This window comes from Rattus norvegicus, chromosome 2, assembly GCF_021556685.1.
Source record: "Rattus norvegicus strain SHRSP/BbbUtx chromosome 2, alternate assembly SHRSP_T2T, whole genome shotgun sequence".
In the NCBI taxonomy this organism is placed as follows: Eukaryota; Metazoa; Chordata; class Mammalia; order Rodentia; family Muridae; genus Rattus; species Rattus norvegicus.
In genome coordinates this window covers 83384091-83402909 of record NC_141535.1, presented here as the reverse complement: position 1 = coordinate 83402909, position 18819 = coordinate 83384091, and the positions used below count along the sequence as shown (strand labels likewise).

Sequence of the window (18819 nt, the reverse complement as noted above, 5' to 3'; positions counted from 1 at the left end):
CCCTCAAAGGAAGGACAAAAGCATAGCATTGCTCTGCTCAAGATTAGTATCTGGGAATAGGTTTGCAAACTTTCAGCAAAAAGCCAGGTTCTATGAACTGTATGGTGTCTGTCATAGCCTCAGAGTGCCTCCTTTGCAGTGTCAAAGCACCTGTAAGGGACACTTCAACATAAGGGTAAGGATGAAGTCTACAGGTTTACTCATGGATATTAAACTTCAACTTTCATGTCATTGCCACATATCAGAAAGCCTTACCCATCTCGTCACACACCTCCTCCTTCCCCCAGTCCCCAGTACTTAAATAGTCTTGATCATCAGACTTGGCTGCTAAGTGTTACTAAAACAAGTGGTAAACTAGATTTGGCCTCTGGGCCATTGTCTGCCTATCATGGGTTTAGAGAATATCACAGTGTATAATCTGAAGGAGAAATGTATAACCTTGCTGGAGACAATGTGTCACTGTGGGCAGGCTTTGAGAGTTTGTAGCACCTACATCAGGCCTGTGTGCTACCATGCCTTTCTTGTGGCAACAGGCTGTGCCAGTTCTGCAAATGCAAGCTAAAATGAATTCTGCTCTCTTCCGAGTTTCTCTTTTGACTGGATATTTTTTCATAGTATTAAAGAGGCAACTGATCAAAATGGCTTCCTTTTATTCCTTTTAAGTGTGAAGACTACTGCTTAGAATGTGAACTAGGTACAGGGCAGTTTTTATTGAAGCTTTTTTTTTTAAAGTAATCTTCCAAAAGTTGACAATTCTAAAGATACAATTCTAAAGGCACATATAGAACAGGGGCTTAATAAACTTCTTTTGTTTTTTTTATTCAAATTAAATGTTTTTCACAAGTGGCTTATATGGAAGTAAAATACTCTTAATTGATAATTTGCAAAAAACAAATAAATAAATATTCAAGTGGCCAGATTCCAGAGAGCAGCAGAAGTAACAGGCTGAGGGTGAGAGATCTGACAAGAGCAACTCAGTGTACTTTCTTATCTAAATCTAAATATGTTATTAATATTGAATGCCATTTACAATGTCACAAGGAGTGCACGGAGACTTTCCTCTTTTGATGCAGTGGAAGAGTGAAATGTAAATTTCCATAATTAACTGTAAGAGTAGCTTCCCTTGACTTCAACATGTAATTCGGCATCACATGCAGTTTAACAAAGCCACTGCACTGTACTTAGTGGTCAGTTCGAGCAGCAGTTTGCTGAAGTTACAGAGATCTGGGCTAAGCTTGTAAATGGAAGGTAAGACTAGCAGCATGGGCTGCAGGGAAAGGGTAAGCTTCACCAGCAGGAAACCAACATAGCCATTTCCGTTCCGTACGGTGAGGTTTTACCATGAATGTCCCTCTCAACAGGAGCCTAATTTCCCCATATTCATTATTAAGGTCAGGGTCATTAGGAACATAACCAAGTAACTAAAGTTATTTAGACTATTTTGTGAATGGCTACCTGTCATAGGAGACACTTGCTTTTCTACTTGTGTCCTGTGGTTAGGTACAACTTAAAAAAATATATCTTTAATCCTGAAGAGCTATACAGTTAATTGAAGTCTCAATAATTATTGAGTTTCAACATTTAAATAACGATCCTGAATGTTCTAGCCTATTAATGTGTATGAAACACATTCTAAGCCCATCTTTCAAAATATGTCTCATTTTAAACAAACATTTGGATCTTGCTAAACATTTGAAGCTTGCTAAAAGGTAGGCTGCACCATTAAAAATGACTTACCATAATAATGCATCTAAATTTTATGACAGGGGTAATGATTGCTTTTTATATTCATTAAATATAAACACATAGTCATTATATAAGTTTTTATACTTATACAAACTTATATTCATTAAATAAAGTATTGAAGGCACCGAATACATCAGTCATGTTTTCTTTCTGTTTGTTTGCTTTTTTCTAGTTGATGAAGTAACTTTACAATTCTCTTTGTACCTTCAGCACTTAGAGCATAGCTAGGTAGATAATTGGAGTTACAATCTCTTTCACACATCATCAAAGATACCGATGATAGAAGCAGGCCACAAGGCTTGACTGGAAACACACCCATGCACGCACGCACGCACACATGCACGCACGCACACACGCACGCACGCACCTTTCATTTGGGAAACAATGATTTATTTTCTAAGGAGCTCCATGCCCCCCTCCCCCCCCCGCCCATAGGCAGGCCTACGTGTGTTCCCAATACACACCTGTGCTCGTGCGGAAGGTGCCGGTGTGTGCTGGCGGCAGAGGATCCCCCTGGCTCTGGCTGAGACTCCTCATAGGGGGCTTCTGATAGACACGGTCTTCATAGATGGGGTCTATGTGGTGCTCTGGGGACTGCAGGGCCCGCAGCTCAGGGGCCAGGTGCCCATGCTGGCTGCTATACGAGGCTCGGGACCCAGCTGAAATAAATGAACACAGGGACATTAAAACTCAGCCAACATCCAGATGGTATTGTATCCAGGAACTTGTGACGGAAGGGTACAGGGATTGAAATCCCCCAGAACCCCAAATGAAGAATATCAAAGGGTATCAATCACCTTATCACCCTACCCAGCTGCCTCGCTCTGCTCCCAAAGCTGATGTTGCTGGATGGATGCCGGGGTTTCTCAAACAAATCCACACCAAACAGGGCTACTGAAAAATACATTTTTTACATGCCTGATGAATGTACCCAAGAAAGCTGAGGCAGAGGGACAACCTTCAAAGGCCATGCACCATTTCCATTTAGCACGACAGAAACTATTCTAAATGGTGAGCAAATGAATGTGCTCCACTGCACTCCCAATGCTCACTGCTGAAAACTGAACCGGACATTGTTGCCGGCAGCAGGTTTTGACCTGGACGATGGATGGATGGATTCCTTCGAGAAGTGGATATTTAAGGATAAGGTTGCTGCCTGCGCCCTGTTTCCCTCTCCTCTGGCTAACCAACGGAAGCGTTTACATTTATTCTGTCTCCCTCTGGACATGTGCAAATGCTTGTCACTAACTGGCTTATGTATCCATTATAAGTGGCTTGGCGTTCTAGCATCCGTGAATCCTTATTCACAGCACTCCCTGCATAGCCAGGAGAAAGTGTTCCTGTGGAGCAATACTACACAACAGGGAACCCTGAGGTAGTTTCCTAAAGAAGCCCAGCACACCAGGAAATTAGTTTTCACTGGTGGCGCTGGCTGGTGATAAATGAGGCACTGATTTACATCCAAATCAAGAGAAGAAATGTCAGGGCAAGGCAATGGACTCATGAGGACAGACTTGGGACAGCCAGGAGGAGTGCTACATATTTGTGGTGAGCAGAGGCTGCACATCAGAACCAAAAGGGCCTATGGTGTGTTACAACGGCTGCCTACCATTCACCCACAGACCCCAAACTGACACCTACCAGCCATCTTGGGAATTAATTGCACACTGCCTTTCAATAGCCTGGGTTTGGTGCTCATTAAGAGGAGTTTAGAGGCCTGCATTGGAAGGACTGGAAGGAGGAAGGGAATGGGAGGAGATGATGTCATTATGTGTTAATTTCAAAAAAATAACAAATGGAAAACGAAAGCACTGGGTTCTTTTCAGGAAGGGAAGGATCAGGGCAAGCGAGCTCTTTCCCTTTGTCGATAATTAAATAATGTCAGGTTTAGATAGAGTTGTGACGAAGGACAGATTGTAAGTAACTGTTTTGCATCTGATTTTCCCAATGCCAGCACCCACCCCACCCCAAGCTCAAGTTTAGATTTCCCAGGAATATATTTAAGTACAGTGCACTCCCAGCGCCTGCTTGCTGTCTGCCCTTCCTCCTGTAGGCTCAGGTTATATTGCTAAGATCCCCAAAGTGTAAAGCCCAAGGAGACAATAACTTTCTTCTAATGCTATGTGTGCGACTAACATTAGGCATGACGGGAGGACTCAGTGGTGGCTTTAATCATCAGCTCTTTGCTCCGACTCTCACAAAAACCAGTCCCAGTCACGGTGGATGACAAGGATTGCTGTTGAACTTTGGGTGCGACTTTGGGGCATAAGTGCAGTGGTACTATTTATTAGTGCCATTCACCAAATTAACAATCTAGGTGCTGGGCACGGAGCCTTTAACATGAATCCCGTCTTTATGGAAATCATACTTTCGGTATGGTATTATTACAAGCATTATCACCAATTAACTCGGGCACCAACGACTGCACAGTCTGAAGAGAATAAGAAACTGCGAGAGCTCAGCTCCATATGGGATGTCTATACCACACCCTGTCCGCCCAGGGCGCAGGGCTCACTGCTGAAGAGGGGGCAGAAAGACTGCAGGGGTGGGAAGCAGTAGGTGACTACAGTAAGACAGCGACTTCCAGAATCAATGGATCGAATGCCTTTATGAACACACAATACCTGTGACAGCATGCACAGCACCTACACAAGATCAAGCCAGACAAAATCCAAGCACAGAGTAGGGAGGTGTCCCGGAAGTCTGGTCTCTAGCTGAGGAGGTGTTGGCAATAATGGTTATTGGGAAAGAGAGATTCTGATTTTGTTAGGGATGTAGGCCCTGGGAAGATGCTCTGCTCCAATTATAGATGGCCCTAAACCCTGCACATACTGAGAGCATTGAGCCAATTCAGTGGGCTTAAAAGAAAATGAAGGGAAGATAGGAAACGGTGAGGGAATGGTGTTTCAGAAGACAGAGAAGGAATTGGAGGGGATGGAATGTATCAAATCCATCGCATGCACATTGAAATTCTCAAACAATAACAAGTGCAAATGACTAGCAAAAACATCTAATAGTGGCATTATCGAAATATTAGAATATCATTGGTAATACTAACAGCTCACAGTGTTTTCCCATGGAAACAGCTGTGCCAGAGAAATTCCATATTTAAGCTGTATACAGAGCGCTGAGAAAGCCTTCCTCAAAGGAACACTGTTTGTACTCTGTTTTATCCATTCTGGTCAGGTTTAAAGACCTTGTGAGTAGACAGTCATTATCAAGACAAACAAAAGGGACTGTGGACCAGAAGGAAGACCAATGAATGAAGTTAAAATAATTTTTCACTGGCCTTGTTTAGGGAAAAAATGGTCATCAGATACATATAAATACCCATTTTTGTCTTGGCCATTATTAACGAAAAGATTTACATGGAAACCAATTGTGGGAATGTGCATCCAAATCTCACTAGATACATTATATATCTTCTGACTCAAACAAAACGTACTTCACTTTCATAGAAATTTCCTTCCATCATCACAGTCTACTTGACAGTAGTTCTAAGCACCATAAAGGATGCTAACCACCACCCAGGAACACTTACATCTTTCCCAAGAATAAAACGATGCTGGGAAAATTTTTGATGGTGTCTAAAATGTCACTAAGGTCAAGGTCAAGTACCCTTACCAATTATGTTGGTAGCAAACAATTCTGGGAACTCGACCTTAACCAAGCTTGGGAGCTCAGAGCTGGAAAGCAGCAAAATGCAGTCAAAACACAATTGACCGAAGAAAATACTAGACCAGTTCCATGGACGGCTTTCCCTGCTATTGCAGAACTATCACATAATGTCAACATGCAACATTTAGAATTTATTGGTGCAGTCATTTAGCACTCAGAATTCAATTCTACCACGTGTCCCTGCTCATCCTGTTTCTTATTCAGAAGCCACAGAATTCAGTCACTAGTAAACATTTTATCATACAAAGTTTCTGAAAGTATGTTTGAATACTGGATTGTGAGCATGACACGTAGGATTAGTGATATAGAATGGCTACAGTGTGTCTTTCATGTGTGCTGTGAACAGGCCATAGCTCCCAGAGGTGAAGTGGCAGAAGAGACACTGTCCTGGGGCATGGCAGCTCCGGAACTACTTACTCTAAGGCTCTAGCTATCTTTTCCTGGCTGCCGATGGTTGGTTCAGACCCCTTGACTGTGGTGTTGGAGGTGGGGAGGATAAGGTTCAGTTCTATGCTAGGAACGTTTAGGGATTATGCTAGAAAATATTGAGGGATGTGCTTTACGCTGGTGCTCCCAGAGTAGGCAGGAAGTGAGTCCCCCCAAGGAGTGTAGGGGAAACCCCACCACTAAAAAGGTTGAGGCAGGAGGGTTGCTGTGATTTTCTCGGCAGCCTGGGATCCTGTAAGCGTGATTTAAACAGAGGGAAGCTACGAGAAAGACAATTAAAAAGCCCCTCCATGCTCTTCCTTCAGAACTCAGTTCTCTTCTTGAATTTGGACTCAGATCCAAATGGGAATTCCAAGGTTTCCTTCCTACTCCTGTGCTAATTCGAAAATTAATCTAAGTATTTAAAGAATCCCAGCATAATCTTCACGCCCTAGAGTTAAATTCATGGAACAAATTTTATTTGCAAATGAACACCAACTCACTGGATCCACTTTACGATGTGTATCTCATGTGTTAGAAATGCAAAGCTGTCTGGCTACATTTTGCAGGTAGACTTAGAGCCAATTTCAGACCAATGTTGGTGAGAGAACTGATTAATTCGTATGTGCCCAATGGTAAAACTGCATTGTAACCTGATAATTTCAATGTATGATATAAAATCCGTGATAGCCGGATTTCGGAAAGAAAACGTACCTTCTTCTTTCCTTTATCTCACAGTAGATTTTCATACTCTATGACACACAGACTTGCTGCTGTCATGGGAGCCTTGGAGGTGTACAAAGTGGCAGTGTACAAAACCCAGGGTTTTTTTCCCCCATCACTTTCTCAATGAGGTACCCAATGCAGTGTTCTGTAATTACTATACTCCACCTGCCCCTTTCCCAAATGAATATTCTCACCAACTCTGACTCAAGCCCTTTCTGGTAAAACTAAAAAAAAAAAAAAAAAAAAAAAAAAAAAAAAAAAAAAAATCAGTGGCCAAAATCACTGGTCCCCACAGCACAGTGACTGTGTCTGTGCGATCCAAACAAAGGTCTTTTGATCTTATACCCACTGTTTAAGCCTGGGCATTCTTTCTTTTAGGAAAACAGACTTCTTTTGTTTGATTCCTTCAGTGGCAGGCAGGCTTTTGCAAAGCAGGGGAGCAGTGTGACCTCTGTTCCTAAGATGGCTGTTTGACAGGCACATTTTTACTTCCCACTGTGAAATGAAGAGTGGACTCTCTAAGAGGCCCTGAATGATCAAACGCCCCAGGTAGACAGTGGTGGTGCCGGCACTGTCCTGGAAGCCAGTTTTCTCCTCCCAGACCCGGGAGTGGCCGGGTGTTTGTTTTACAGAACACCATGCATAAGGATGTCCTGATTGAAATTCAGGTTTGCCCTCAGCACCTCTGAGGTTGGGCATCTTAACAGACTCCTCTCAGAGGAAGATCCTACTACTCCTCTCACTGAGAGGACAGGGGCTGCTGGTCTAGTGGTGACTAAGCTATCTGATTGTTAGAGGTGTTCAGTTAAGGCACCAGCCTTGAATACTAGAGACTGACACATCAATGCCATAGTCTCCCCCTGCCCTTCTGAGCAAACACCAGTGGCCTCGGCAAAGACTCAGGGCCGGGTGTAGCTGGATACTGGCCGTGAGGTGGAGTTTGGTAGGTGCCCAGCAGCCTAACTCAGCATGCTCGTGCCCTGATGACTATGATGAGTGATCCTGTATCTGCTGTGTGTCTCCATCTGGCCAGGTCTACACCAAGAGGCCACAGGTGATTGTGTTTCCTCTCCTAGAAATGGGTCTTCCTGAACTAAGGGAAGGACTGAAGGAGCTGAAGGGGATTGCAACCCAACAGGAAGAACAATACCGAAGCACCCAGAGCTCCCAGGGACTAAACCACCAACCAAAGAGTACACGTGTGGGACCCATGGCTCTAGCTGCATATGTAACAGAGGATGGTTTTATCTGTCATCAATGAGAGGGCAGGCCCTTGGTCCTGTGGAGGCTCCATGCCTCAGCATAGGGGGTTGCTAGAGCAGTGAGGAGGAAGTAGGTGAATGGGTGTGGGAGCATCTTCATAGAGACAAAGGGGAGGGGCGTGGGGTAGGGGGTTTTCCGAGAGGAAGCCTGGAAGGGGTAAATCATTTGAAATGTAAGCAAATAAAATGATTAACTAAAACAAAAAAGAAAAGAAAAAGAAATTGCTCTTCCTCCAGGGTCTGGAAAAGTTAGGGTTAAGGCTTATCTGGAGAAGAGTCACTTCTAGAAGGGTAAATAAAAATAAGGGATTTAAAAAAAAAACCAATCAGCCTTTTTATAGTTGGATGGGCTGGAATGTTTTTGTGGAGGTTATCTTGATTTTGATGTGGGTCTAGGTTCCCTGCACTGCCGCAGTGCACACACCCTGCCAAACAAAGGTTCCTTGATCTTCCACTTTCTTTGTAAGAAAAAAAAAAGCCCAGCCCTTCTCCACACCAGGAAAACATGTCTATCATTCACTTCTGAGACAAAAAAAATGAGGATTGATTGCAGGCCCTTCCCAGACACGGGTCTCAGAAGAAAGCCCAGTGACCAGAAGAGTGTGGTGTATGTCCTCTGAAAAGTGACCTGGTTTTAATAGTCATTGTAGATTGGAGGCAAGATGCAGGTAGGGTCTTTCGCACACACTCAAGTCTTTAGAATTTCCCTTAATCTGGGGGTCAGCACAGCTCTGGGAATATCCGCTCCTGAGTGGCTATGTAGTAATGCCCTTGGAATCCTGGGGGAATGGGCTTTGCCCCAAGCATTCCTTACTCTGTGCTGCAGGTAGCATCTTGCTGGGAAACCCTAGAACCTGACAGGCAGTGAGCAAGGCATTCCGGCACATCCCCCCTCCCTCCTGCCCTTCACAGTTCTAGGATAAAAGACTCCGAGGGCTAGGGAGAAAAGGGTGTAGCAGTCCTGGCTTAGTGATGTCCTGTGGACTCTCTTGCATCCTTCCACAACAGCCTAAGACTCAGCCTGGCAAACAGACCTTCAGAAAGACTCTACCCAAGCACCTCAAACATTTCCTGGCAAGGTCAGGGAGAGTTGAGTTATTTGTACTTTTATGAAAGGCAATGTAACTAGATTCAAAACTTGTAATTAAAACCTTTGGATATCTGCGAGCAAAAGAAGTTTAGCACATGAAATTTAATTTTTACCTGGGAGGAGCCTTGTAGTTATGATAATTCACTTCAAAATTTGTTTCTAGCAGGAATGGACTACAAGTTTGGCTCACTCCTATCTTCTTATTGTCCTAGTGGAAGCAATCTGTGATTTGCTGCTACCTTATTAATTAGTCACTTCCCAGCGTTTTTAACGGTCAGTCTTATATTGACACCAAACTTGTCTTTATCAACAAGGGAGATAAAACTCAACAGGTGTCGCTTTATTTCTCAACAGCTGCTTTTGATATCTCATGAACAGAGCATCTGCACTGTCAGGTTTCCAGACCTCATTGTTATACATAATCCGGGGACTTTCCTGGGAGAGCATCCAGAACAAGGCAGGCCTGGTATATCTTCATACCTAAACAACACAGGCAGGCTGAAGCTTCAAGGCAGCTTTCATTAGCTCTTCAAAGTGTCACTTGGGAGCAAAGCTGTCTCTCTTTTGGGTTCTGTGGCTTTTGCCCCAGGCCACGGAGGAAATTCTCAGCGTGGAATGAAGAAGAGGTAGCTCAACAAAAGGGGAAGTAAGCAGGCAGGCACTTTCATAAATCACAAGGCTGCATCATGAAGGCTCTAGATGGCCTGAAACTCACTCTGGAGTCCAGGTTGGCCTTGACCTCACAGAAATCTGCCTGCCTCTGCCTCCCAAGGGCTGGGATGAAAGGGCAGACACCAGCACACTGAGCTGCAATTTAAAAAATACATGGAGATGGTTTGCATTCTCCATCTTAAACAAAGACCTTTTAGTTAGACTGCTTCTGATATAGTGTACATAGGCTGTATAACATTTCTTTAAGAACCAAACACGGAGTTTCAAAAACATGGTGTGAGGCACTCTCTCTATCATTTTTCTGTAGTGGGTTTATTATCAGAGAGAGGGTTCTGTGGCTTCTACAGGAAAAAGACTCATTAACTTACAACAAAATTTACAAAGGGAAAATGCCAGCTATAAACTTTGTAGATTCATTATTCCTGTTTACATCTTATAACCTCTTTATGTATTAATATTTTATCATTTTTATAATTCCTCCCATAAGGAGTTTTGTATATAAAACAGCTTTGAGAAGACAAGAATTAGACTGGGAACTGTGCAGTTTCCACTAGGACTTAGCTTTTGGATTTTATTCTTTTCAAATATAGTTCTAGTAGGTGTTGATGAGCATGTGTATTTTAAAGCTCAATTAACTTTTTGGGGGGAGTATGCACCATTGTCACTTGAACGCCTGTCACCCTTGTTAAAACAGGAACTTTTTCATAGCATTCATAAAGGACGCTGGTGTCTAGATCAAATGCCCACTTTTAGATGTTTAGATGTCTCTCTCAGAAAAATTACCCATGAGCAGTCAGTCATTTAAGAAATACCCTGTAGTATCAATGCTGCTCCTCTAGGACAGAGAGTCATACAAGGGAGTAAATGTTACTAAGCACCGTCAACAGGAGCGGCCCATTTGTCAGTGTGGACAGCAACAAGTTCACAGAAGACCGTGGTATCATGTTTGTGTCTTCCACTAATTTTCAGGTTCAGTCTCAATTCAAGGCGTTGACAGGGATGGTACAGAGCCCTCATTATTGAGAATTTTGGCCCCTGTAAAACAAGCCCTAGGAAGATCTCTCAAGACTCTTCCACCATGGGGAGCAAAAGCAACAATGATTCTTCAATAGACCAGAAAGGTCTTCCCTACACATAGGATCTACTATCGCTCTGGTTGCCTTGGTCTTAGCTTTGTCTTTCTGTCTGTCTGTCTGTCTGTCTGTCTGTCTGTCTGTCTGTCTTGGACTTTCTGTAGCCTTCAGAATCGTGACATGTAAATTTCTGTCATCAAAACAGTGGTATTCGTGGTATTTTGTAATAGCAACACAAATAGAATACATCAACATGAAATAAATAGAGAAGACTATGGGATTTTCTATGTCTAACCAGGTGAACTTAAATGTGTGTATGTAACATGTATGTGGTACATGTTTGGATGTGTGTTTCATCTTAGGAGAAGGAACAATGACTTCTGTTTTTTACACTAACTCTTGAAATGGGCACTTCTTTCTTTTTAGGGAGTTTTTTTTTTCACCTCTTTATACCATGTCATTGGTCCAAGCTCTGAGAGCTAAGGCTGGGATCAGAAACGATCACCTGAAGCTCTGAATTGAGTCCACCTCTGTAGTAACGCAGTGCCTTGAGCTCAGGGGCCATCCAGGAGGACTAACAGGCAGAAACCGCAGCTGGCAAGTCCCTCTGAAGATATTTGCACAGTAGGCAGAAACTGGAATGGCCTGCTCAAACTTGCTCCTTAGTCAAATTATTGAAGCTTTTCTTTAGATTCCTTTTGCTGTGTGGTCCTGAAAGGTCCACAATATACTGACTGCATAAGGTCAAGAAATACTATGGAATGTGCATTGTCTGGTTTTATAATCTCCTTTCCCAGGTCTATACTTGTGGCTGTTCACTTGGTTGGAAACTACATTATTGCATGGCCTGCTTTACAGGTGTCCATACATCTCACGCCCCAGATCTAAGAAAGAGAGAAACATTTTCTAGAGAACCATGAAGTGTTGAAGGCACAGACATTCTTTCCTGTATCCCTTACAGTCACCCTCTCTGTTGATTTCTTCTGATTTCTATCATTTAGCTCACTTTAGGCAGAACTTGTATGATAGTTAATTTTGGTTATCATGTCGATTAGATTAAGAAACAAGGAGATCAAAATAGTACACCCCTAGCTATTTCTACTGGTTGTTTCTAGACATATTAGATCATTTGGGCTCTGAGATAACAGGTGGTTTAATTCATGGAGAGATTAAAAAATGTAATAGGATTCGGGGAGAAAAACTGTGGAAGGCGAGGCAGAGCTGAGAAGTACAGTACAGGGGTGTTTCATTGGGCGTGACTTCCTAATACTTCTTCATCTTTCTGCTTTTATGGTGTGAGGTGAGCTACTCTAGAGCTCTCCCTCATATGTTGGGCAGAAGTCTCTGAACCCGGGAACTAAATAAATCTCTCCCTTGAATTTTTAAATTTTATTTTAAGCATTTTAATAACAGTAACATGGATTCTGACTAATGCAGTCTGGTATCTCTTTGAATTCACATTTTGGTCGATGTAAATATGGCTTTGGTTATTTACCAACTACAAACATTTCACACACCAGTTTGTTTACCGAAGACAGCATGTATTGCAGACATGACATCTATTAGAAGAGACATGATGGAATGTTTTAGATGTGTTGAGATCCCATTAGCTGTCTTTCAGGAGCCCAAATGAGCATCAAGTACAAGTGTTTGTTTGTTTGTTTGTTTTGATTGCCAGAAAATTCAGAATTTCTTCTTGGTGTCGAAGCCAGCACATACCATAAAGACCCCATTGATGTCACCTCATAGAGAGTTTAGACACTTCCGTTTTACTTCATCTACAGTGAATACGTGTGCTTCTTCTCTCTCCTCCTTGGTGTCCCATTGACTTAAGGCAAAAATTTCTGAAGTTAGAAGTAAATTCATCAACAACCCCAGCATCAACGAAGCCTTCCCCACAGTTGGCATTTAAGGAGCCAGCATGAAACCCCAGGCATGGGTTCCCAGCTACATGAAGATTCCAGTTTCTGAGTCTTTCTGTTCCCATTCTACGGTGTCTTCCTGTCATTCTAGACTGCACAGAATAGCATTTCCCAGCAGATGCTTGCTGTACTAGCCATCTCTCTGCAGTTCTGAAGAAACACTTCCAGTACCAGCAAACCACGGGCTCACTCATCAGCCAGCCTGTTTCTCAAAGGACAAGGAAATTTCCTGGCATTGGGTTCAGTTTTTGGTTCCCAGAAGCAGTCCATTTTAATTGATTCCTCTTTAATTTTCTCATATACCTCCATTTTGCCTCCAGTCTCTAATGCTGTCAGTATTCATTCACATTCTCCTGGGAATCCTTAGGGCAACGTGCGAAGAATCTTATCTGGATTTCTGCATAATTCATTCTTTCAAAAATAAAAATTGGGCCTTGCTTTAAAAAAAAATGTACGTGACTGTGCTGTAGTTTGTCTTCAAGGGTCAGAAGTTGGAGGGCTGGTTCTGGGAGAGGGTGTGTTCTGATGTGATGGTGGAAACTTTAAGAGGCAGGGCCTAGCTATATGACTAGTCATTGAGAATACAGCTGTTAATGAGCTTGATGCTGTTCTTGTGGGACATGAGTTAGAGGTTGAGATGACGACCTAGGAAGGAAGGAAGGAAGGAAGGAAGGAAGGAAGGAAGGAAGGAAGGAAGGAAACCTAACTCGGGTATGTAGCATTTCCTATCTCACTACGTGACTTACTTCCCATATGATGTCCTTCTGAAGTCACCTGTGACACAGCGTCATAACCTGAGGGGTTCTCACCACAGGCCAAATCGATGATGTAAACCCTTCATTGTCTTTCATCTTTTGAAACTTTGATATAAATTACTCTTCTCTAGTCAGACTCAAGTATGTTGAAGTAGCAACAGAAAATGAACTAATATAGTCAAAACACTGTGCCCAAGACACATGAATCGTCTGCCCACACAGTCATGTGCAGGCTGAACTGTATAAATCCCCCTTTTAGGCACATGTGACACAATGTACCTCGAAGATTTCAACAACCCTGCCTTGAACTCTCATCCTATAAGCCTTTCTCATAGGTTTGAACCCTATTCCCATACGGGTGCTCTCTTCTTAGGTTTGCCTCATTCGGATCTCTCCTCACAGCAAGCTGTCTTAGAAGTTTGGTCTGACTCTCTAGTAGGCTGACTGACTCTTTGTCCTGGGTTCCTATTTGTGTATAACTGGATGCCCAGAAAAGCCCTATATCATGATATGATGTCTTTGGTAACAAGATATAATTATAAAGTCTGTTTAACCTGTGAACATGATAAACAAGGGACAGTTGCAACCTCATAGGCTTTTCTTGAAGACTGCAATTGTTATTCTTACCTTTTCCCTATACTGCAGAGCAAGCCAATGACTTGAGAAACCCCATTTTGTATTCTAACACACAGTGCATGATTTCCCTTCAGACCTCTTGGGCTCAAGGTTTCCTCTGCCCCAGACACAGTTTTCAACATGTATGTCCTTTCTCCTTCCTTCAAAGGTTTGCTCCAAGAATATCCTCTCTGTGCCATGTTCCCCGCTGCTCTGTTTCTGACCTCTGTATTCCCTAGTCCCGACCCACAGCTGCTCTCATCTAACCCCTGATAGAATATCAGTGCTAAGAACACCAGGGCTTTGGCCCTTGCTGCTCACAGGTGAGTCCCCAGCCCCAAGAGGAGTGCCTGGCGTGAAACCTGTACTCTCTAAATTCTGTTGGCTTTGGTGAAATAGCACAGCATTACAGAGCTAAGAAGGGATGGAACTATATGCTCACACATCTGTCTAGCCGTTAAATCTCTCAACAGCTGCCTTCTGGAGCTATAGAACTCTGCAGAATATAACAACTCTTTCTACTGCATCTGCAATGAAGCAATTCCTGTTTTGTGTTTTCCAGCCTTGGATTATGACATCATACAGATCCTGTGGGACTTGGGTTGAGTAACCCTCCTCTTGTCTCCTAACCTACTGCCTGGGGCTGTTTCCTGGACTTCTCTTCATCCCTCTGCTAGTCAGTATGCATCATTTGTGGACACTTTTTCCTCCCATTTCATGTTTTTATTTAGCTAGGATACATCATTCAAACACAGTACTTTTCTAGGACAGTCTGCCTACAGGATGGATTTTTCCGAGGCTCTGCATGTTAGAACATGTATGATTTTTCCTTGACGGTGGGGAACAGGCTGTGTGGAGATTTTGGGTTAAGGATTATTCTCTCAGCTGCTCAGCCAGCATCCCGTACTCTCTGCTGTCCAAAGCTGTGCCTGCTTACTCTGTAAAGTCCTTTATTCCCCTCCAGAGACACTGGGGTCTTTTCATCTTGGTACTTTGAATTTTCATGATGTAGTATAAGGAACATTTTCAATTCCTAGCACAAGGTGTTTCTGAGGAAGGCATGAGCCCTGAGGAATTCTTCCCCAGGACTTTGATAATTTACCACCTCCACGCCTTTCCTGAGACCCCAGTCACACATTACATCTCTCGAACGTGACTTGGTTCTCCTTGTACCAGTCTTACGTTTTCTGCCTCTGTCCTTTTGCCCCCTACCTTCTGCGTTCGTTCCTTAACTACTTCCAGTCATTTTGCCAATTAGTTTTTAGTTGTATGAATTATGTTTCTACAGCCTAGAAGGATTTTCACATTCTTTGCTCTGTTTATGTATCCTATTCAGTTTAGACTTAATGAATCCAAGATCTTCCTAAATCCTCTTCAATGCTAGACCCAAAGCTTTTGCTTATGTCTTTTAATCTCTTACATCCCTTAAATTATGTGTTTCTTCCAAGGGATAATTTATTTTTCTATTTTAGCCTCTTTCAAGCCAGCAATTCTCTCCCATTCCGCTGTAATCCTTGCTAATTCATCATATTGGAGGAAGGAAAAATACCAGGGACAGATTTGTTCCATGGTGTGACTAGAAGTGCTTCCCACTAGGTATGGATTCCAAATGTGACTTCATGACAAAGAGGAAGGGAAATGCATGGTGGCCATCTTCCTTCAGGAGTGACTGGGTGATGAGCAGCATCCTCCCGCCTTCCTTCCCACCTGTATTCACGTATGTGACTTAAACTTCCCTCATGATGCCAACATCTTGAATTGGGAGTCTAACTCTCACACTGCTTGTGGTTCAGTTAAGGACTCTCGGAGTTAGCCCTCGCCATTTCTGGCAGGAGTGAGGACACAGAGGGAAAGATGGATGTGAACAGTAACTTCCATTCCTCCTCCACTTCTTCAGCTCCACATTTCAGAGGCCTCTGAAGCCCAGCTCTGCTCTGCCTCTTAACTTAAAGTTTCTAGAAAACACTTTATTTGCTTCTCAGTGATAATGGAGTCTGTGTTCTGTGTCTCTTGTGACTTCATTTCCCACTGTATTTACATTTGCATTTGGGGATGCTGTGAGAGAAGCCAGGTAGCAAATGTTAGGCAGAGGATGCCTGCTGAACCGTAAGTGGTGACTTCAATTAAGTTTTTGGTTTACATTTCCTAGGTAATTAAATACGACATGAATAACTATTGGTGCTATTTGAAGGACTCAAAAATGTAGATACCACTGGCCTTCCCCTAACAAGTTAATCTATCATATGCTCACTGGTAAGGGAGGTATGGGTGGGGAGGGTAGCAGAGTAGGCACTGTTATCTGTAAGTCAAATGTTTATTAAAAAAATATAGTGATAGTGAGGACTTGGACTCTTGGACTCCTAGAAACATGAGCTGGGTTTTAAGACTCTGGCCACGAACTTCCTGGAAGAGGATGTGGAAATCAGGGCTTTCCTACTACTGTTTCTCCTGAATATTGATCGGGTAGAAATTGGATACCAAGAACCGTGTGACACAGAGGCTACATCAACTTAACTTACTGCTGTGGAGGATTTGATCCTACTGTGATTTCTGGACCACTGACAGACGGGGAGACTCTGGCAGGGTTCGTTCGCACACAGGAAGGACAGTGTGCTGGAGTCAAGGGTCTGCTTCCCTGAGGATAGGAGGCAGATGACATGAGCCTCTAATGAGGCAGTATGGTTGCGACTGTGTAGTGGGGGCGGGGGCAGTGCTGAGTGTATGAAAAAGGTCAGTGTGTGGTAAACAGCCTTCATGTCCCAAGTGGGTTGAATTACAAAACCTATCCTCAGAGTCTACCCATCACACAGGACAGAGATTTGTCCTGTACAGTTCAAGAGTTCCAGGGAGGAACTCTTCCAGTGAGAAAGCCCAGGGGTGGGGTGCGTGGGGTTTGATGGGGTGTGAGGTTAGGCAGTGGAAGTGAAAAGGGTCTGGTTGGCTTGGAAAGCTGCCCAGGACTCCCTTCCAAGCCATCTGCTGATGATACTGATGAGAGAAGTCTCTTTACCCAAGTGAAGGTATTGATTAAGATCTCAGATTGATAAAATAGTAAGCAGATAATGTAAATCTGTACAGGGATATTTTCTAAGGTTGAATTTTCAGTGATGTTGAGGATATAAGTAGGCAGGAGTTCATGAGAATCACCCTTGCTCTTGTCTGCAGGCTAGGAACCCATCAGCTCCAGAAAAACAAATGTAAAAACAGGAGCCAGGCATCTAATCACCTCTGAACTGCATCCCCCAAGCATGCCCCTAAGAGGCAGAGATAAGCATTAAATACCCTCACTATAAACTTACCAAGTGACTGTGCCTTCTACTCTGGGACCATCCTCTCCAGGGAACACGAGTCTACAGTGTCTTCGATCAACACTTCCCCTTTTACTAACTCAAAGAGTGAGATGTGGGAGGCACAGCAAGTCAGAGGTTGAATGATGCTCCAACTAGTTGGAACTCTGAGTTTACAGCGCGTGGTCCACTCTGCATAGGGCAGCTTGGGTCCATTTGGCTGGAGTGTAAGTCGATCAAGCCTCGACTAAATAACTCTCCTTATAAGGTCAGTTCTCGTGGAAACTGCTGGTTAAGAATTTACATTTCACGTGTCATTTCTCTCTCAGAGTAAGCTTTGGAGGCCTGATAGCTTCAATACATATTTACATCTTGCATTTGTATTTCCAGCAGGATTAATTCGGCTCTAAACTCAGAAAATGGGAGATCATCTTATTTTAAAGTAACAGAAATTGGCATGCGTGAAATCGTACTCAATAGGATTTCGACACATATTTGAGGGGCTGTTTATTTCTTCAAAGTCATTAGAGATTTAACAGCCAAAACCTATAATGGTGGGCAAAACAAAACAAAATAAACAACAACAACAAAAAAACCTCCCAACTTTATATTAAATATCTATGTCTTTACTCTTGTTCTTTGTGACAAAAACTGTACACTCTCTACTTATGGACTATGGATAGCGTATACTATACTCTACTCAAAACTGTCTAGGTTAAATTCCTGTTATTTGCAGATCTGGGCAAGGTGTACATCACTGCTGAGTTTCGGCCCAAGTCTAAGGGAGGGAGGTAAAGATCACACAGCCTCCATCAGTTGTCGGAGCCCACGGGATGCGCAAACAGCAGACTGTGCCCCTCTAAGCAATACACAGCAAAGGCTCTGCAGTATAATGTGCTCTTCAATGTAATTTCTGCTCATCCTTAATATTTAATGTGTCCACTCATTATGATAAACACACTTAACACACAGCCGATGAAGTTAAGTGATGAAGACTGTCAGGAGGACAAAGTGAAAGGCAAGTTCTATCACTTAGAAAGCTTTCTCCCTCTACCGGTTTATAGGCCATCAGCATTGAGTTTCACGCCCCCTTTGGAAGAAGCAGGAGACAGTTGTGATGCTTACATCTGACAGGACGGAACAGTCTTGGGCCTCTCTGTCTGCTTGCCCATTACTCCTGACCCACCTGGAGCAAAGCTCCCAGAACAGTTGCTAACGTGCAAAGATGGCCTTGGCAACCATGCGCAGAGAGGATGACATCACAAGCCCTTTAGGGTGGCATCCATTTGCTCTTTATCTGCGCCATCTTCTTTCATTGCTATCCTGCTGTCTCTCCTCACTCACCCACCTTTGCCAAGCAAGCACGGCCATGCTGGTCCTCTCTCCTCTGCCCCTTACTACCTTACTATAGATACCGATGTTTCGAGTTAGTTTCAGGTATGTTTCTCGCTAGTTCCTCATTGACAGTTAAGACACTGGGATGGTCTCCACAAAGAAGCATGCTGGGCACATGTAAGCTATCGGTAATTTGTCCCCCATGGGTTTTCTCACCACAACTAAGCTCTGT

General features: G+C 43.3%; 1 protein-coding gene across 4 annotated transcripts in view; it reads right to left on the bottom strand.

Annotated features, from left to right (window-relative positions):
• Window positions 1-18819, bottom strand: part of Ctnnd2 (catenin delta 2) — an 843638-nt gene that overhangs the window by 354867 nt on the left and 469952 nt on the right. For all 4 annotated transcript variants that reach the window (NM_001271502.2, NM_001415019.1, XM_087614127.1 and 1 more), the window contains 1 exon segment: window positions 2211-2405. In NM_001271502.2, the coding sequence (NP_001258431.2) occupies window positions 2211-2405 (195 nt within the window).